General features: G+C 50.6%; 1 protein-coding gene across 1 annotated transcript; it reads left to right on the top strand.

The window, feature by feature from the left end:
* The first annotated feature begins 5,188 nt into the window (after nt 1-5,188).
* Nucleotides 5,189-16,080, top strand: LOC103797400 (dual specificity testis-specific protein kinase 2-like). Its single transcript, XM_009069618.1, has 8 exons — nt 5,189-5,377; nt 10,005-10,126; nt 10,262-10,310; nt 11,029-11,178; nt 12,744-12,917; nt 13,527-13,610; nt 14,663-14,749; nt 15,979-16,080. Exons 1-8 carry the CDS (start codon nt 5,189-5,191, stop codon nt 16,078-16,080), a joined length of 957 nt encoding a protein of 318 aa, XP_009067866.1.
* Nucleotides 16,081-20,628: the final 4,548 nt, after the last annotated feature.

The raw sequence follows: 20,628 nt of genomic DNA on the forward strand, positions 1-20,628 counted from the left end.
TCGAATGCTTTAGCCCTCCCTCAGAGTAATGTGTGTGGAGTCTTAGCTGTTTCAGATTTCAAAGGGGATTTATGCCACACAGTTATAACAAAGATATATACATACCTGTGCCAAAACCTGCTGTCCTCCTGGGTCATCCAAGTTCCCTTTTGCGGGATCTTACAAGGCCTTCGCCCTTATTATTTGGCGTTTTCAGCAAAAGGATACTTTAGCTGTCAGTTCTCTCATGACTTTCCTTTTTGTTTAAATTTTCTGGATAAATAGATCTTTCCTAAGGTTTTACAGAATCACAGAACATTCAGAGTTGGAAGGGACCCACAAGGCTCATCAGTCCAACTCCTGCCCTGCACAGGACAGCCCAAAAATCCATCCTGTGCCTGAGAGCATTGGCCAAACACTCCTGGAGCTCTGTCAGCCTTGGGGCTGGGACCTCTGCCCTGGGGAGCTGTTCAGTGCCCAAACACCCTCTGGGGGAAGAGCCTTTTCCTAATATCCAACCTAAACCTGTTCCAGTGCCCAAACACCCCCTGGGGCAAGAACTTTTTCCTGATATCCACCCTAACCCTCCCCTGACACAGCTCCAGCTGTTCCCTGAGGTCCTGTTGCTGCTTACAGAGAACCGAAATCAGAGCTGCCCCTGCACTGCCCCTCGGGAGGAAGTTGTATACAGTGATGGTATCTCCCCTCAGCCTCCACTTCTCCAGGCTGAACAGACCAAGTGACCTCAGCTGATTGTTGTATGACTTCCTCATTTCTTTCTTACCTGACAAGGGATAGGTTTGAAATCAGAGCAGCTAAATCACAGCTGGGATTGCAATCCAGGGTGTGATACCAGTCCTGAAGCCCTTGAATTTGCAAAGTGAAAATTATTTATCCTGCCAGTAACTTACCCAGGAGGCTACTTACTGGACTGAATTTATTTTCTTTTATGAAAAATGCATTGAAACTCAAATGAAATGCAAGTATCCATTTATCCCTGCTGTGTAATTTACTTTAATTTGCCTTCCTATGGAGAGAAGAATTTGCCTTCCCAATTCTTTTTTTTTTTTTTTCAACAGAGCATTGTCTTTTTGACTGGAGAGATTGAATACTCTGGTGTTAGCTGGAGGCAAACAGCCAAGTTTAGACTTGATATTCACATATATGTGAGAATGTCTATGAAAAGCTAATTGATAGCATCCAGGGAGAGCTGCCTGCTCCATGTTGAAGAACTATTGGCTGCAGGGCTGTTCCTGACATCTTTGTGCTGGTGAATGTCGGTTTCCTCTGCGCGAAACCATCCCCTCGCTGGGCAGCAGGAGCTGTGGTCTGGCTTTAGCCTCCCCAGGCCAGAATATTTGGGAAATACTTTTCTTTGTGGGTCAAGAACTCAAAAATACTGATGTCATGTTTTTAGGGACCAGTTAGGTAGGACTGGTCAACAAATCCATTTTTGTCTTGCTTCACCTACTGCATTTTCCTGCTGCTACAAGAGGATTATGAAAAAAACAGCAAGGATGATTTCTGTTGCCAGAGATAAATGCTGAGTAACTTTACTGAGGGGTTTTGTTCACCTGTCTTGGACACATGATCTCATCTAATGGCACCACTGTTACCTGGCTTTGATCTGTGTTTTAACCTGGGAGCTGAGGAGCACCCATCCCTCTATCTGAGCTATTGTGGGCAGGACAGGAAGGGAGCCCTGCGCCCCACGCACTGCAGGAGAAAACCACTCATCTTCTGTGGTTTACACCATTTGGGGAATGAAGTGAGTTACTGGTTTGTTGGTGAGATGTAAACTGGCTGTCAGTGAAGCATCAGGATCATTATCAGCAGCACAACACTGCTGGTAACTGGAAAACCTCAGTGTTAGAGCTTACAAAATGTTGATAAGCACCTACAGATTTCTAGATATCCTTCGGTACCCTACCCTGCTGAAGGCCAAGTCCTGCACATGTGTGCACACATGCACATAGATGCAGTCAGTGCACACCCCCTTCTCCACTGGAAGGGTGGGTTCCCCAGTTTGTGGACCCCAGTGCTGACACTGTGCTGCCCTGGCAAAGGTATCTTGTTTGCAGAGTGATCCGACTCACAAAACATTTTTGCGTGGCATGTTAGTAAGCACCAGATAAGCTTTACATGCTGCCCCCCAGACCATGGTTCCAGCCATCAGGCACTGGGCTTCCTGGTCCAGTGAGGTTCCCCAGGCCAGTCTGACCTCCTGCCTACTGGCAGAGGCGACTGGGGAGAAGCTCTCTTCTTTCCTGATAATGGAAAGAAACACTGGAAACAGTGGTAGGGTAAGCAGGTTGGCTCTCCAGTGGGTGAGGGGAGGAGAGTCTGTTCTTCCTTTATTTCAGGAAAGGTCACTGTCTAAAGGAAGAATGTGAAGCCTAGAGTTGCATCCTCAGAGCAGAGCCTGGGCAGGTGCCTGGGGCTGTGTCCGGCCGTGCATGGACGCAGCCCCAAGCTGTGGGAGGGCCGGTGTGCCGAGTGGTGGGTTACGTGGGAGCCAAGGGTGTTGCATTGGTGAGGAGAAGGGATAAACCCCAATGCCTGCCTGCTTCTGCCAGGCCTTCCCTGGGCTGTAGCCAGCCGTGGCCGTGAGGGTAGTGGCACGCTTTGGGCTGCCAGGTGTGTGTGCACACGGGATCACTCCCTGGCAGCTGCTGGAGCCTCGTGGCCTGGAGGCCATGACAGGCAGCCCGTGAGCCCAGCCGGGGAGCTGGACCTTTCCCTGTGCCTGCGGGTGCCTCTCAGGTGTCTGCAGGTGAGGGAGCCCCAGAGGAAGGCATTGCCTTGGGGCTGCTCTTCAAAATGCCTGCTAATTCCATGGCTTTAATTTGGCAAGGACAGGTTTCCCTGCAGTCATGGCTCCTAGTATCCAAACATTTCCTGGCTGCCCATATACTGCTCCCTCGGTTCCTCTGCCCTGGGGAGTGAGGAGGTGGGTGTTGGGTGCTGTATGTGGAGAGAGCTCCCACTCACTGGGGTGCATCTGAAAGCATGGGGACATGGGCAGTGTCCCCAGATTGTGGTGGAAGCTCTGTCTCCCCTCTCCCTGGGAGCAGGGGAGCCTTGGAGGTGACAAGCCTCCTCTTGTGCCCAGGCCTGGTCTCACCACTGTGGGTTGAATTGGAGCTGGGATTATGGGCTCAGATTAAAGCAGGGTTTTGGGTGCTCTGAACCATGCTGGTGATGCCAGGATGTGCCCTATCTGCAGGCTATCCCTCAAGACCCCCCTTCCTGCCTCTCATCCTTGTTCTACCCTCTCCTCCTCCCCCCCTGGCTCCTGGGATGCCTTCAAACAAGTCTCAGCATTTTGAAAGGCCATTTTCTCCCCTAGTCTACGTGCCAGCACTAATCTGTGGACAAACAGCCGCATTTCTAAGAAGAAAATAAAGACTGGGCTCCCACTCAGCACAATGAGAGGGGCCGTTCTGGCGTGCTGGGGATGCTGCAGGGATTCTTCACTGGACAAAGAGGTAATTGATGAACTAGGTCATGGCGGGAGCAGATGGGACGTGGGAAGAGCACTGAACAGTGAGGCCTCTGAAAAGGAGGCCCTCTGAAACAGGGTTCGATGCTCAGGGTGACCTTTTACTATTCCTTCTCTTGTGTTTTGTGGGCGGCTTGGGGTCAGCAGGATCCCGCAGATCCTGTCAGCATCCCCTGATGTCCTGGCCAGTTGTGATGGATATGGAAGAGCTCCTTTGTGTCTGAGTGCGAAGCACCACTTGTCCCAGAGCTGCAGAGACTTCTGTCTTTGCCCTCCTGCTCCCCAACCCTGCTCACTGAGGATGGCCTTGGGCAGTAGAAGCCCTTTTTTGCACCCTGGCACGGTCTGTACAGGTGCCTTGTCCTGCTGCCTCCTGCCCCAGTCCCTGCCAAAGCTGGGTGTGTTGCACAGCAGGGAGAGCACCCTGTGAGGGTGGTGGGACACTGGCACAGGTTGCCCAGAGCAGCTGTGGTTGGTCCATCCCTGGAAGTGTTCCAGGCCAGGATGGATGGGGCTTGGAGCAACTTGGGCTAGTGGAAGGTGTTCCTGCCCGTGGCAGGAGGTAGAATGAGATGAGCTTCAAAGGTCCCTTCCAACCCAACCCAATCTGTGATTTTATGATCAAAGAATGCTGATACAGCTCCTTGTTCAGTGAAGGACCTAGGTCAGAAAATTCAGTAGGGAAGAGCTTACTTTTGCTTCAGCTGGGAGTGTTCCAGTAAACCCTTCGTTTGCTGTTGGTCCCTAGTTACCATCTGGCAAAGCAGTTCACCAGGCCCCCAGGAATCTGAGCACCTGCCACAGGTGGAAGGTGCTCAGACAGCTTCATAGTGTACCAATGGTTGTTTAGAATGAACCAGAAGTAGGTGCTTTATTCATCCCACTCAGGGTGTCAGATGTCCATTTTCCACTGGATTTACCTCCCCTGCATTCTTGGAAGTATCTAGAGGCAAGTGATGTGGGAAAAGGGAAAGGATGGCACATGGCTTTAGGTGAAGGAGTGTGAGACTGGTGCTATATAAGGCAGAAAGGAGGGAGGGGACTGGAGAGGGACTGTGAGAGTGCAGTGTAAAAGGAAGACAATTCAACAGAGGCGCTTGGGCCTTAGAGCCAAATTTGGGATACACAAACAGGAGGAGAGTTGCTGGGGCATTTCCTCCTTCTGCCATTCTTTAGGGCTTATAATGAACTGTAGACACTTGCCTAGTGAGAACCCTTCTAAGATGGAGCGTTTCCTGCTGGCACACTCGAGCCGTGACCCAGTGTCTACAATAGCAGCTAAGTGCTGTCTAAATGATGTGATGTGGCATTAGGATGTGGTATGTGACCTATGCTAAAAGCCCAACTTAGGCACAATAGTTTTAACCCAACATTTCCTGGACTGCACTATTGTATATTGTGGGGGATGCATCCTTTCTATGGTAAACCTTTAGAAGCTGTAAGTGCATATATGCTAATTTGACATCTTTAAGTCCTAGTCTAAAATCCAATACAACCTGCATAAGGTAGAACTAAGCCTTATGACTTATGAAGGGTGACCTATCCAGGAGACAATGCCAAAGGGTGCTTCCCAGTGCACCATCTCGTTGTCTTCTCTTCCTCTGTTCCTGTGACTTCATGCAGTCCTGGTCTCTAGTGCAGGTGTGTGATGTCCAGGTGCCACTTTCGGCTCACTGTGGAATCCCCTGTGTTCCAGCTGCTGCCCCCATGATGTGCGAGGCACGGCTGATCTCCCCGGAGCTCTCTGGCCCCATGCAGTACTATGGGGAGTCGTCTGACACTTACTTCCACCTGGATCGCTGGCAGAGGCTGCGCACAGCTGTCAGGAAGTTGGAGTTCTGGGAAAATTTCAACACCGAGCTGATAGGCAGCGGCTTCTTCTCCAAGGTCTACAAGGTAAAACTGACCTGCAGGCAGCTCTGACCTGTGTGAGAGCAGCTGAGCAGGTGCTGAGGCTGTGTAGATGACACCTCACCTGAGGAACCTGTCCCCAAGCTTATTTCCTTGTCTTCATACCTCCCAGCAAACTGTGGGATGGGGTGAGGGAGCACAGGACACCTGCCCTTGCATACTGAGCCCATTGCCTTTGATGCACATCTCCCCTTTTGTAGTGAAATAGCAGATGGGAGGACCTGGTCAGTCAGTGTTCACTGGTAGTCATCCAGCTGTACACAGGCTTGTCAGGGAGCTAAACTGAATGTCAAAAGAGATTAGGAGATATTTTGGCTCTGTGAAGGTTTTGTTGTCAAAACTGTAACAGAACGCTTCAATGGATAAAAAACTGACTGGATGTCTGGGCCCTGAGAGCTGTGGTGAATGGAGCACAATCCAGTTGGGGCTGTCACTAGTGGTGTTACCCAGTGCTCAGCATTGGGGCAGGTGGCCTGGAGGCCAAGGACATCTTGGCCTGGCTCAAGACCAGTGTGGCAGCAGGACTAGGGCAGTGCTCATCCCCCTGGACTCAGCACGGGGGAGGTCCCAGCTCAGTGCTGTGCTCAGCTTTGGGCACTCACTGCAAAAAGGCCATTGAGGCACTGGAGCATGTCCAGCCAAGGGCAGCAAGGGCAGCAAAGGGCTGGAGCACATGAGGAAGGGCTGAGGGAGTTGGGGTTGGTTAGCCTGGAGAAGAGGCTCAGGGGTGACCTCATGGCTCTCTGCAACTCCCTGACAGGGGTTAGAGAGAGGTGTGGGATGGTCTTTCCTGCCATGGCTGGAGGGAGAGGAGTAGAGGGAATGGCCTTGAGCTGAGACAGGGGAGAGTCAGAAGAGATGTTAGGAAAAATGTTTTTCCTGTTAAGGTGTTCAGGCCCAGGGATGTGGTGGAGTCACCATCTCTGGAGGTGTTCAAGAGGCATCTGGATCTGGCGCTGGAGGATCTGGTTTAGGGTTTAGGGGTTACTGGTGTGGGAGTTTAACCCTTTCTGGGCAAGCACAAGCAGGGTGCTGCTGGCTTTGCTCCCCCACCAGTGCTGCTCCTCAGCCTGGGAGTGCCACTACTTATTTAGGGGGGATGGATGGGACTTGGGGCTCTTTCACTGTGCCCCTGTGTGATCTCTGCTGTGTGAACAGCAAAGTGGAAGGAGGTGATCTGCATTAGGAAGTAAGACTCAGCCATCATCCCTGAGAGCCACGTTGCTTTGCAGTGTGACCAGGTTTGCCCACCTTGTCTGTTCTCCCAGCAGTCCTCCAGGATGTGGCTATTGACGCTGGTCTTGGTCATGGGAACATGACACAGACACAGCAGAAAAAACATGGGCCTGATTCTACCATTGCCTTGAGCTCCTTGGCTTGATCAGCCCCATGATAAATATCAGGACTGCACATTTCTCTGAGGCCAGCATAAGATGCTCAGACATACTCAGAGTGGATCCCTGGCTGGTGCAGGCACATATGTGCAGCAGAAACTCCTGGTGTCAGGCTGGCAGGATCTGGCCATGGAACAGCAGAAAATATGCCAGTCAGATAAATAAATGCACTTTGCTCTCTCAAAGTGCTGTCTCCTCCTCTGCAGCACCTGGTCTTGGTGCTGTGATAGGGCTTTCGGGTGAGGCTCAGGCCCAGGGCCAGTGTTCTTAAGTTGTTTAAGGGGATCTTACAAGTCTGTGGCTGCTCTGTGAAATGCATAAGAAACACCTCTCCATACCACAGCCACCCTCTGAAATTGTTTTCCCCACCTCTACAGAGTGCTGTTGCCATTGCTTTCTCTTTCCTTTATCTAGCAGATTTTCATACTAACAGTTGCTGTTTCCTCTGTGTGTGACATTTTCTTCCTGCCCTGGCAGTGAATGAAATTCCAGCAGTAGGCAGGCTGGAGATACAGATCTTGAATGAAAATGAAGTAACTTCTTGAAGTAGAAGCAGATAAAGAAATGTAAAAGAAATAAAGTTTTAATGAAATGCTATGGGTCAAATGGTCAGTGACATTGGAGGAGCACTTGGGATAAGGACAGTCCTTTGTGTGGGCTTGACATTTGTCTGGGGACTTGAGCATGACTGTAGCCAAGTGTTCTGATGACTTGTGGTGCTCTTGGTTCAGCCAGTGCCCTGTGGACCCGCAGCCCAGGACAGCAGCACTTCTGTTAGGAAGCATCACTGGCAATGGTTCTTTGGAACTCTTTGCCAACAGATGCTCTTCCAAAGCTGCCACTGCAGGGACACAGCATACTAGCACTGCCATGCTGGCTGCCTGCTGTTTTCCCCATCCTTTGTCCTTCGGCTAAGCTCAGGAATTGCTACTTGTGGGTTGGCCGAGGAAGGAGGATTCACTTAGTTCTACTTGGTGACTCAGACTCGAGGTTGAGGCACAGCCTGCTGCTCTGTGGGTTGTGTATTGTGTAGCCTGGGTATAAGGTACTTTCCCTCTTTCTCTGCCTTAGTTTTCAGACGTGCAATAAGGAGACTCAAGTATGAGTTTCCCTCATGGAAAGCATAAATCTTCTTCCATTGGCTGCTTTGATACACAGGGGACTGAGGTGCCCAAAGCAGGAGAGAAATGCAGCATGACTTCTTTTTGTGGAAGCTGGTTTAAGGCACTGCCCAGATCTTCACACACATTAGGAGACACAGTCCCAGTCCTGTCCTTCTGCAACTTCCTGTGCCAGATTTTCACCTTTATTTATCCACTTAAGGCTGGCTTCAAATCTTGAGCACTCATCACTTGTTAGCATGAAATATGAGTACCGTGGAGGCCCCTCTGCACTCGCCTGGTCCTTACATCCCTCCAGGACAAAGCTGGACACTTTGTGGTTCAGAGTGGACCAAGAGCCACTCCAGGTTGGTAAGAGTGAAGTCTTAGGGCCTGTGGTCTTGGAAGAGGCCTCTGAGCCTTTGCCCATCTCTCCCACTACTTTTTTCTTTGGTGTGGGTCTGCCCTTGCTTTTCAGGCATTTCTTCTCCAGCCCAGGCTGGACTCTGCATTGCCCTGCAGAGAGGAACTCCTCCAGTGCTGGCTGACCCGCTGCCCACACAGGGAGCTCTGCTGGGTCCAGCTGGGACATGTGCCCTCGCCTGGAAGCTCAGCGTGGCTCAGTGTCGCCTCCAGAGTTTGGGCAGGGCTAATAGGTCTCACTGAAACTCAGTATTGGCTCTTCAGAAATTTTTTCAACTGTCAGATTTCATCTGCTCCCTGTACTCATAAGGGCCCTCACACTCTATGAGCAGAGACGAGTGACAGCATCTCTTGTGTTTACATCTGTGCAATTACAGTTAATGCTCAGTTCCATCTGATCAGTGACCCACAGTCTGTGGTGAAGTCCCCTCGGGTGAGGAGGTCAGAGCCCTAGACCTGCTCAAGGAGAGGCAGTTACTTCAGCAGTAACACTGATGGTCAGGTTGTGTTCCTTCAGAAGGGAAGCAACAGTTCATGTTGCTCCCAAGACAGTTTGTGTTGTGACCCTGATTATAATGAACCTTTCTCTCCTTATAGCCCAGGCAAGTTTTACATGCAGCTATTTATTCTCCTCACCTGGGCTGTAACCTTACCCATGAAGTGACCCATCACAGGGAGCAATGGGTGACACTTGAGGACTTTTTTAAGAGTGTCCCTTCTAAGCCAGCTTAGGCTGTGTCTATACTGTTTTTCCCTTAAAACAAACACACAAATCTCCACAAACCTTGAAATGAGAGAAAATTAAACACATGGCTGGATTCTCTGCTAGCCCTGGTGGAGCTATCAGACCATCGGTGTGAGCCCCATCTGATGCATGAGTCTTCTCCAAACAGATATTAATTGAGGGTGGAAGTGTTAAAGTACCACACTGTCCTGTGAGGTGGTCTGGACTGTCAACCCAGACAACATGAGCTGCAGTGCAGGGGTCTTGGATGGTCTGAGAGCCAGCCCCTTCACAAACCCTCTGCATTCAGCACAGGCCAGCCCTGGTGCCTTGCTGGGGGGCAGCCAATCTGAAATTGCCTGCTCAGGCTGTTCAGTGTTCTAAGGTGGGAAAAATTGTTTTGTTTTCTGTTCTTTAGCTTCCAGTATCCCTGCCAGAGGGAAGCCCTAGGGGTGACATGTCTGGGGGTAATCCATAGCAGTTTCAAGTCAGCATGAGAAGTTGGCTCTTTGCTTCCTTGGTTGCATCTGTCTGGCAGAGCCTGGGGTGGGGGGAGCTGGATGTGGGTAGGGGTGCAGAAGGGGTTGAGTCATGTGGCCAGGATTCTTGTGCAGTGGTCAGACCCAGGCAGGAAGAAGGGATGTGGGGCAAGCTGTTATTAGGAAAAGTCTGCTCTGCAGTAACCCACTCTGGGCTGAGAAAACTGCTCCAGCATGAGGAATATACAAATTCTGACAGAGAAATGGTACTGTGGTATGTTGAGTCAGGAAGGACCTAGCTGTCCCCAGCCACCCAGGGAAGCTCCACTGGTGTGGAGCTTATATGGAAGGGACAGTGCCTTGGACTTGTGCAAATCCCTGGGCAGCAGGGAAATGAGATTCAGGCCTTTGGCTGGGAAGGGATGCGGTTGTGTAGAAGTTCTGGCTGATCTTTGGAAGCTAAGAGATGTCCTGCTCCAACCTTGGCTCCAGGTGACCCAGGCTGCTGCCTGTAAAGTGATGGTGGTGAAGATCTACAAGAATGACGTGGACCAGGAGGTGATCGTGCGTGAGATCAGCTTGCTGCAGAAGCTGTCCCACCCCAACATTGTCAGGTGGGCACATCCTCTGACCAAGAGCCCTGGGCACTGGCAGAGACTGGAGCTAGCTTGGTGTCTGCAAGGCGGTTTGAGCTGAACCTTGATGGCTTCTTTTAATTTTTTTTTTTTGTGTGTATGTTTTCTGCTTAGGTACCTTGGAATATGTGTGAAGGATGACAAGCTGTACCCCATTCTGGAGGTAAAGGTTTCTTGCTTGTAAGTGTTCTGTGGGCAGGCAAGGACCCTGTGGTTCTTTGGCAGGAGGGATGGTTAATATCCTGTAGTGCATATTTACATCAGCCTGACTCCTGTGCCTGTGAATGGCTCTGGACAAATATGATTGCCTTAGAGGAGCTTCTGGTCCTTTCTGCCCCACAGCTAGAGTGGGGCACAGTCACTGCAGGGCCATGAGATTCAGGCAGGATAGCCAAAGAGTGTTTCAAGTTGGCTTGGTGCCACCAAACGGCCTGAATGGGCCAGCTGGCAGTAGAAGAGGAGCTAGGGCTGAAGGGCAGGAGTAGAAGGTAAAAGCTGTCTGAGACTGGCTCTGCAACGGTTGTGTGGTCTAATGAAAAAACCTGGACTGATACCAGGGAGGTCTCACCTTGTTCCTGCACTGTCAAGAGCAGAAGGTGTTTCCTGGACTGCTGCCAGGCTGTTTGCTGCCTGTGAGAGAGGACCATGGCTGGCTGGTACAGCCCCCTGCAGTGAAACAGAGCCTGGAGCCTGGCAGGGACCTGCTGTGCCAGGATGGGTATCACCACCAAACCACACACGAGGGCCCCGCTATGGTGGCATTCCAAACCTCCATCCCAGTGGAGGGGCACTGGGTGGGCCGGGAGGGTTCAGCACCTGGGAGGCTCCAGGGGAGCCAGTCCCCAGCTACACAGCCACCCACTTCTTGTCTCTGTTCACAGTACGTGAATGGAGGTTGCCTGGAGGAGCTCCTAGCCAGCAAAGACATTGCTTTGACGTGGAAGGAAAAAGTGGACTTAGCTTCTGACATCACCAGAGGCATGATCTACCTGCACTCTAAGAACATCTACCACCGAGATCTCAATTCCAAGGTATGCAGCTGGAAAGTGGCTATCACGGTGAAGGCAGTGGGATAGAGGACCATACTGAGACCCTGCACGGCTGTAACCAGTGTGCCTCAGGCCTCATGCTGCTCCTCTGCTCCATGCTCATGCCTTCCTGCGGCCTGGGAAGCTTTCTTGATAAAACCTGTCATTACGTTGTATCCATCACATGCCAAACAGGAGATCCAGAGAGAGATAAAAATGTATCACTTTCGCTGTTGCTGTCAGAAAAGACACCAGATGGAATCTGTGCAGGATTTCGCATGGTTTTCTTTGCCTGCAGCTGCAGGAGAATTTCTACCAGATTTGAAGATTTCCTTTCTTGCTCAGGGCAAGGAGGAAGCTGCTGTTAACAGGCAGTGGTCATGGGCTCTGGAAGATGTCTTGTCTGTGTGCAGAGCACAGCAGAGCTCAGGAGATGGGTGTCTCCTCACACAGTGTATGGAAGTTGTTCTCCCTTGTACCAGAGGGTCCAGGTCTATCCAAACATCAGGTGGATCTGCAGCAAGTCCATGATATCATAGGGAATGTGAGCTGAAGAATTGGCCACCAGCCTGGACGGTGTCTGTGTCAGCTGACACCAGAGGCTGGCTTGGTGATTCTTGGTCGTGGAGCCTGCAAGTCCTTGCATTTGATGCTGGATAGGTAGTGGTGTATCTTGTACAAGCCATTTTTGTCTGTGCTCTGTGAGCCTTTTATGAGAAACTTGAGCTATTGATGAAGGCTGGCAGTGGGTAAGACAGCCAGGCATTACAGCCTTGAGTGACATCAGCACAGGGATAAAACTCACCTTTGTGACCTCTGGCTGTTTCCCTGCTTCAGTTACCAGTCACAAACACCAGGCAGGAACAAGGCATGGGCCTGGCTAACTCTGATGACAGGTTTTTGGCCAATGTGCTCTAAAGTCAGGTGAGATATAATTTCCTACTTGGTGATGAGCTCAGAGGCTTTCCAGATCTGCTTGTGGAAAATGATGGAGGCCGCTGCTGGTCCATTGTCTCGCTGTGGTGGCTCAACACTGAAAAAGACTTATCCTTCCCCAGGAAAACCCATGGAACCTGCAGTGGTGATGGCTGAAGGTGTGGGAGAGAAGTGTGTACTCTTGAAATCTAGTTGCTAGGGAAAGCCATCAGATGATGTCAGTTGTTTCTGCCAATTCACTGTGGAAAACTGCCGAGGAGGAATCCTAGGGAACTGAACATGCTGAAACTGCTGGGGTTAGAGAAACTTCATGATTATCCTTTCCTCCAGAACACAGTGTTAGGGGTGTGTGGCTTTGGGCAGTGAGAGGAGCTGTGACTAGGATCCTGCCCACCTTCAGCTGGACAGTGAACGAGGTTGAAGTGTGTGTTTCGAGATCTGTTTTAGATGAAAGGATGTGAATCGTCATGTCTGTTGAACGGTTTCTTCAAAGGTGTGATCAGTCCGTCCCTCACCTGCCCCATCACTTTGTGTGTGCCACCACGATGCAGGTGCTGGCGAGGTGGGGCTCAGGGAAGCCTGCAGGCCCTCCCTCACTGGTGTGTCATGCCATACCCCCGTGCTCCTTTCAGAATTGCCTCATCCGAGTGACGCCGCGGGGCCGGGAGGCACTGGTGACAGACTTCGGGCTGGCCAGGGAAGTGGTGGAGCTGCCTGTGAAGGATGTGGAGAGGAAGCTGTCTCTGGTGGGCTCTGCTTTCTGGATGGCTCCTGAGATGCTGCGGGGAGAGCCCTATGACCGAAAGGTATGGATGGCATTGATTCCCAGCTCCTCAGTCATCCTCAGAGCTCGAGTGAGTGTGGGACATGTCTCCTGTGCTTGCCAGTGATATATCCCAACAGTACAAAAGCTCTTTCCTCCTTCCCAGTACATGCCCTGCTTCCTGGGCCTTTGCTCAGTAATGCTCTGCTTAGCAACTTGAAAGGTCCTGTGTAGTCACATTAAGTTAAACTTCTAGGGAAACCTGTTGCTACTGTGGACAAACACAGTTGATGCCTCTCTGAGAAAGGTGTCTGATGAGTTACAGCCAATGATGAATTACAGTGTCTGATGAGTTACAGTGGAGGGTCTGGGGAGTGTGCCAGAGCTGTGGTAGAAGCAACCAAGACATATTGAACAAGAGCACAGGGCCAGGCTTCCCAAAGACAAGGCTGGACTCCAAATGGGGCTGTGGTGTTTCTGGGTGGATTCAGAAGCCCAGGAGAAGTTTAGGGCCTTGCTGCCTCCATCTCCCATGAGCTTTCGTGAGGCACTTTTGCATAACTAATAAAGGACATTGTTGGTACTCCCCATTCTCGTGCTTTGCTTCCGTGCATGCTCCATCCCACCTCCTGTTCTCCCACCCCTTCTGCAGGTGGACGTGTTTTCCTTTGGCATCGTCCTTTGTGAAATCCTGGGCAGGATCCCAGCCGACCCTGAAGTGCTTCCCAGGACGCAGGTAATGACTCCTGCAGCCAAATCTAGTGGTGTTTTCTCCATGGTGCCAGACTGTGGCTTCTCTCTGGACCAGACAGACCTGTACATGTGTGTATGTTCACTCTCAGGTTTCTCTCAGGTTTTTCCCATGAGAAAATCTGATCTCAGTATTTTCGGTGCACAAGACTTCAGCACATCTTTAGTTTCAAAGCTTGTTAGAGCTACAATTTGAGGTGAAACACTTCTGCTTAAAGACCTTAATTCCAGATATTTTGTTTTGCTTTGGCACCTCAGCTTCTCCACTGAAGTGGCAGGTTGAGCACAACTTTCATCACAAATGTTTATTTTCAAACATGTTGCAGTTAATACACAGTTCATGTGGAAACAGTGGCTTCCCTAAAAACGTGGCCTTTCCTGTTTCCGCATTTGCAACAAAGTGGGAAAGGAAAGTTTGTCCTGAACAGGGATGTAAAATCCAGTCAGGAAACAGTAAATTGTTGCTTTCCAAGGAGCAATACAAAGAACGTGCAGTGACCAGAGATTATTCCATGTTTCAGTGTGTCTCCACAGGAATTAATGTTCCATCTGTGTTCACAAGGTGAAGGACAGTCACATTTCAGAGGCTTTGAAGTCTGGAGGGACAAAGCTGTAGCTGTGGAGAGAACTGGCTGGACTCCTTTGACTCTCAGTTGCTACTGAAAGACCAGATTACCTGCAGTTCCTGTCCCCAACAGCCCCTGCTCAGCACCTGATGCTGGTTCTCTACTGGTTTCCACTTTTGTGGCTCTTTGTTGCCTTGGTCTGAGCTTCTCCAGGAGGACACTCACTGCTCTGCAGGGATAGCACAGAGCAGGCAGAGGATACTGCTGTGTCCCAGTTCTGCTAATGATTTACATCCATGCAGTCCTGCCAGAGCTGATGCTGCCCCTTTGCATAGCCATCAGTAAAACAGATGTGATGAAGACCCTGAAAGCTTTAAACCATGAGCATTTTGTGCTTTAACATCTTGAGAAGGATAAAGAGCATTTAAAGGACCTTGTAGCTGAAGTATTTTCTGCATGCTCTTCCTCACAGGATTATGGCTTGGATGTTGCTGCCTTCCAAGGGATGATCGGTGAATGCCCCAAGCAGGTGATGGACCTCGCTGCTAGCTGCTGTTGGGTGAGACTTTTGCTAGGTTTGGGAGTTTTTCGACCTTTGATTTTATTGAATTTGTAGTGCACTTGTATGACAGAGACCAAAACTGTTGTGTACCCTGGAGAGCTTGAGCCTGCTGCTCTCAGTGCACAGGGCTCTGCCACTTGAGCTGTGAAGAAATGAGATTTTCCTGGGCCAGAAGTATGCTTATTTTGTCCAGCATGCAGGTTTGTCCCTAGAAGTGTTTAGTTTGTGTATTACAACCTGAAACATCCCTGTTCCCTTACATGTTGACCGAGGGTGGGAAGCATGTTGGTGATGATGTCTAGTCCCTCCTTAAGCCAGGCTGCAGGCAGGGACACCTGGCCAACCCTCCCAGGAGGGCACTGCCTCACTGCTACCTGTCATCAGGGCATAGTCCTCCAACCTTCCTTGCATTAACATAAGAGGTAATGGTGAAATCTGGGGGCTCTCCCCGTGTTTCAGGGAGCTGCCCAAAGCCTCGGGAGGCAAAGAAGTGAGAAAGTGAGGATTCAAGTTAATCTCTGAAAGGAAGAAAGAAACAAACTTGAGTCATCAAGCGATCCTAATGCATCTAATTGCGGGGAGCTCAAGGCAGCAGATGGAAACAAATCTTTACCTGGGTCCCGAGGACATGTGAATGAATAATGTGTTCTGAATCAGAGCAGAGTCAGCAGCTGGCTGTGATTTAAGTGTGCTCAGGTCTTGTATCTCTGACAGCAGCTTCCTGATGCACGTTGGTACAATAATGGGTTTCTGCCAGACATGACTCTTGGGGCTGTTGTTCTCTGCCTGTGTGCAATGTGCAGGTTTGGGGACCTCCTCGAGCAGCTCCCCAGGCTGCTGCATGGGGTCAGGCACAAAGGGCAACCCCAGGGTAGCACAGTGGAGGTGAAGGATAGGGGTGTTCTGGCTACGTCCCTTACTTTCAGTAGAGAAGATGAACTGCATCAGGGAGACAAGACAATTAGGTCCTGACTGTCATGAAAAAGCACAGGGATTGATGCAATACATCTCTCTCCTGATACCTACCTGCAGCCTTGCCCTGCATGACATCTGCCCCTGCACAGTTTAAGTGGGCTTTGGGATCTCCAGGGCATGACGCCAGGAAGGCATGTGTGACCCAGACTGGTGGATGGATGCCACTGCCCAGCCTGGGGGGAGCTGGCAGAGCTGCTGCAGAGCTCCAACTTCCCATCTGGAGTGTCCTCAGCTTTCCCTTCTCGTTCCAGGTGGAGGCATTTAAGCGTCCGTCTTTCTCTGAAATCCTGGATGAACTGGAGGATGTTGCAGAGAGCCTGGAGCCTAGGAGGGACAATCAGCTTTTGGCCTGAGCTGCCTGGCACCTGTGAGGCTTGGCAGAGTCGCCCAAACTGTAAAATTAACTGTCTGGGTGGTCAAGAGTGAGGAAGGATGGTGGGGAAGGGAAGAGCTAAGGCGATGCACTGGTCTTTATTTAATCATAGTCTTGGTCTCTAATTTCTCGGATGGAAAACCTGGTTAAAAATGGAGAAGGAACTTAGCAAGGGTATATTTTTCCTAGCTAAGGTTTCTTGCAGTTGCAACTGGAACATCAAACAGCCTTTACCTATTTGCTTGTTAAAAGCAAATGATGCTGAAGGAACCCAAATTCCCTTGATGCTTTCCAAATTCCCAAAAGAAACATCCTGCTCTCCTGCTTCCCTGTGCCCCCAGACCCAGAACCTTCTCCTTGTCCATCCCCATGGCCTTGGGGTACCACCTCTCTGAGGCTGAGATCTGTGCAGTGGGAAAGAGATGCACTCTGAGGTGCTTGGAGAGCCTTGGAGCTGCCTTATATTTCAGAGCCTTAAAGCACCTGTCCCTTGCAGGAACTAGTCTGCTCTGTCGGACTCTGACTGGGTCTCCTGGCATCACACTCAAGGCACACCCAGGCATGGAGGCATCTGGCAAGGTTTTGGGAAGTCAGCCAGGCCCCCCATGGGTTGCTGACCTGTGCTGGCCAAGGCAATGATGGGGAGGGTGTGCCTTATTGAAATACCAACTAACTGGCTAATACCTTCTCTCAGAAGAGCTTTGTCAGACACATCCCAGTACCATTAGAGTCTAGATTTCTCTCTACCACCCTCAATTGTGGCTCAGAGCTGAAGGGGTCTGCCTCCCCACTTCCCATCCCACTGCAGATGTGGTGGTGAGCACGGTGCCAACAGATTGTGAGGCTGAAATGGGGGAGAGCTGGGTCCAGCATCATCCAGCATCTCACCCATTTCTGAGCTCAGCACCCATCAGCTCCTCAGCAACGTGGGACACTCTCACATGCCCCAGGGCTCAGGCAGCCAAGGAAGGTGTTTAGATATAGTGCTTTTCTTCTGTGGGCCAAGGAGGGTGCACAGGGGTTGCAGATGTGAACCAGAGGTGGAAAGAATCACAGCTAGAAATGGTCTGGCACTGCAAATTAGGAAGTGAGCAATCCAGTCCCTGCCCCCAGAGCAGCTGGTTGCTGATCCGTTGGTCTGAAAGCCATGTTCTGCTGGGACAAAAATGTTTGTGGGTGTAAACAGGCATAATGTCTGTTTAGTGGTGAAGCTTTGGCTCTGTTCTTGTAGACTGTAAGCTCTTGGCATAGGGATCATTCATCTGTCCACCAAAAAGTGTTTGTGCAGTGTTTCACCCAGTGGGCCTTCAACCTGCAACTTGAAGGCTGTTCTCCCACATAGTGCTAGACCTGCCTGGAGTCTCAACTCAAACTCTTGGAGCTAGATTTGATGTCATATACAGCCCAAGGTCTCTGTACCTGCACAAAGGACTGTCAGTGGTGTGGTGGGACAGAGACCTAGTGGAGGAGCGTGGTGTGTTTTCACCAGAGACCATAAGGAATTTGGAACTGGTGTGAAACATGCTGAATGGCACCAGGATCACCAGCTCAGCCACATCTCCAGGTGGCATCTGCAGTTTCTCATTCCCCAGAGGTACTATTATGTTTTTGGGGAATAGTGGCTTTGGAAAAAACCTTGCAGCTCTTCCCAGCAGATCCCTCCATCCTAGCTAGATACTGCCAATGTGGGGAAAGCAAAGCCTCAAGAAGCAAAAGATTAAAAATAAGGGAAACTTTCCAACCTGGAGGAGGGAGAGTGGCCACTTTTAGACTTGCACCAGTTTGGAGGCATTAGACCAGTGGAGTGAAATGGGCTGCAACAGCAGGACAAACAGCACTGCTGTATGTGTTTTCAGTGAGAATCAGTCACCAGCATCATCACAGCGATGTGTTGAATGAAAACCACAGGGTGTATTTGGCTACCAGGAGATGGGCCTGAGGAGTTATCTGTAACTTCCCAAGGCTTCGCAGGCTCTCCTGTATTCTTCTTCCATAGAGGAATGGGCTTGAGAATGAGGAATCCAACACTATGTCCTAGCAGCCAAAGCATTAAGGGTACAAAGTCTTTTCCAAAGACCGCTCTGGGTGAAGGATAGCTGTCCTCCTCAGCTCGGTCCCTGGCTAGATGCACTGCTTTCACAGAGCCTTTCCTCAGCCTTCCCCATGTTGCCTGCTCTGCCGAGCTGGAGTCTGTTCTTCTGCTGGTCCTGCACAAGAGGAGACTAAAGGAAGATCCCTCAACCTAACAATACCTCAAATGGCCTGTTTTGGGGTGAAGGTGTCCTTTTCCAAGGTTAGTTCCCTGCAGACCTGCTCTTCTGCTGGCCACTCCCTTCCCAGGACCAGCAGGACTTGGTGCTGGTGGTGCCCTGCCTCAGGCTGGGTTGATCCTTCCTCTGGCCATGTGTCTGACTGGTCCTGCAGAGCAGCAGCCATGAGCCTGGGACACAGCACAAAAGGCATGTGGAGCTGTATGTGCTCTGGTGGTGCTGTGACATGAAGAAAGATCTTCTGGATTTATTTATCTGTTTAGGGGTAAGAAGCTGCTCAAGGATTAAATGGATCTGGGAAGGGTGTGTGTGTGTATTTTCTGCCCAGAGCACAGAGGACAGCATTAACCAGCATGGTCTGACTTGCAGTGGGTCAGAACTGTGTTTCTCCTGGGTGTTTCTCCACACCCTCTGTGCCACATCTACAGCCATGCTGAGGCCACGTGGTGGATCTCAGGTGACCCAAGTTTATCAGGTCCTTACTAGAAGAACCTTTAGTGCCAGCTTCAGGGGCAGGTGGGACCAAGACTGTCTGCAGGCACTGTGTGTGGACTAGAAAAGCCAATATTGTGAAAAAAGCACGTCCATGGAGAACAGAGATGGTCTGGGGAGAGTCCATGGAGAACAGAGATGGTCTGGGAATTTGTTGGGTGCAGCTTGTGGGCCACGAGTTGCTCTTCAGTGATGAGAGCTGGAAGGAGAGGCAAACAAGAGAAACCTGCCTAGCTGCAGGTATGAGTCCCTGTTCTGGGGATGCAGGGCCTGGCGTCCCCATGCCAGTCTGATGCAAAGGCCAGGGCAGGGGTTGAATTTCATGTCCCTGAGTCCTGGCAGTGAACTGAAGCAATTGGGGAGGCTTGGGGAGGGGTGAGGGTGGTGATGTCTGGGCATGCAGCACTTTTGCTGGACCTGACCAGGAGCTGCCTTCTCTGCCCCTCTCCTCTTGGTTGGCCCCTTGCTCTGCAGATGCTGATGTCACAGACCTGGCCGTGCTGTGTCCCACGGGCCAAATGTTCCCACATCCTCGATTGCGTCTTCGTTTGTTTTTATAAATGCCATTTGGGAATAAAGTCTAGTGGTTCTTTTCCACATCAGGCTGTTGTGTTTAATCATCCTGAGGTTGCTGAGTGATGCTACTGAAATGCCACAGGCACCAAACACAGCTAAATGAAGAGCTTCGAGCTCTCTCCGCACAGCTAGCATAACAAACCTTTAGTCACGAGTAACTTACAGAAGGATATTAGCTATGAGAGTGGTGTTCTGAGTCTACTGTCCCCCTGTGCCCTTGGTTTGTCGCAAGGTCAGCTGATGTCACCCCTTCTTTTGGGTTGGGTGAACAACAACAGCACACCAAGTGTTGTGCAAAGGTGTTGGATTCATCTTTTCCACCCCAAGAACCAAACCACAGTGAAATGATTTCCCTTCCCCAGCTGCAGCTTGTTTTGTGCTGACTCGTACATGACACTTGTTTCTCTTCAGATGCAGCCCTCTCACCAGGACACCTCCACAAACCAGAGGAAGGTGTTCACCATGCCAGGACTACTGGGTCTGCTGCATCCAAACACAAATCATGAGATGACAGTTATGTTAGGTAGGAAGACCTTTGTTCCAAAGTCCAGTTTCTTGAAATCAATCAGCTTTCAGATTTATAAAATCTCTCAGCGCTTACATGTGGCCAAAGTGCTGTGCTCCTCCCTGGGAAGAGCCTCCATGCAGCCCTTGGTGACTGGCAGTAATCCCATGCATGGTTTGGACTCCTGGGTCCTTCCATGTCCCCGGCAATACAGAAGGGTATTGCTGGAGGCAGCCTCAACCTGGCCAGGAGTCTGGACTGGGTGGGACCTGAGAGGACCAGTTTGGCCCCACTCTTGATTTCAGATGTCTGTTCATCAAAAAGCCATCAGAGATGCTTCCAGTCTCTCAGTGTGTGTCTGGGTCCATGATGTGGTAGAAACCACATCCTCTCCCCACACCCCATAGCCTGTCCCAGCCTGCTGCTGGTGACTGCCCCAGCCTCTCTTGTCATTATTTGCAGCAAGAGAATGTCTGGACAAGCTACAGGGACATAGTAATTTTTGGGCTTCAGGATTGGCCCTTTCCAGATCTGGTAAAGAGCAGAAGAGAGGTTTCAAACACCAAATGCAAACCTGATCCATGAACTTTTCGGGACAGAGAGAAAGCCCTGAGATGAACAGTGGCCAGGATCAGTCACAACTGACTGGGGCTATTCTGCTTTTCTTCTGAGGATCTTCAGCAAG

The sequence above is a fragment of the Acanthisitta chloris genome, unplaced genomic scaffold (genome assembly GCF_000695815.1).
Source record: "Acanthisitta chloris isolate BGI_N310 unplaced genomic scaffold, ASM69581v1 scaffold12552, whole genome shotgun sequence".
Classification (NCBI taxonomy): domain Eukaryota; kingdom Metazoa; phylum Chordata; class Aves; order Passeriformes; family Acanthisittidae; genus Acanthisitta; species Acanthisitta chloris.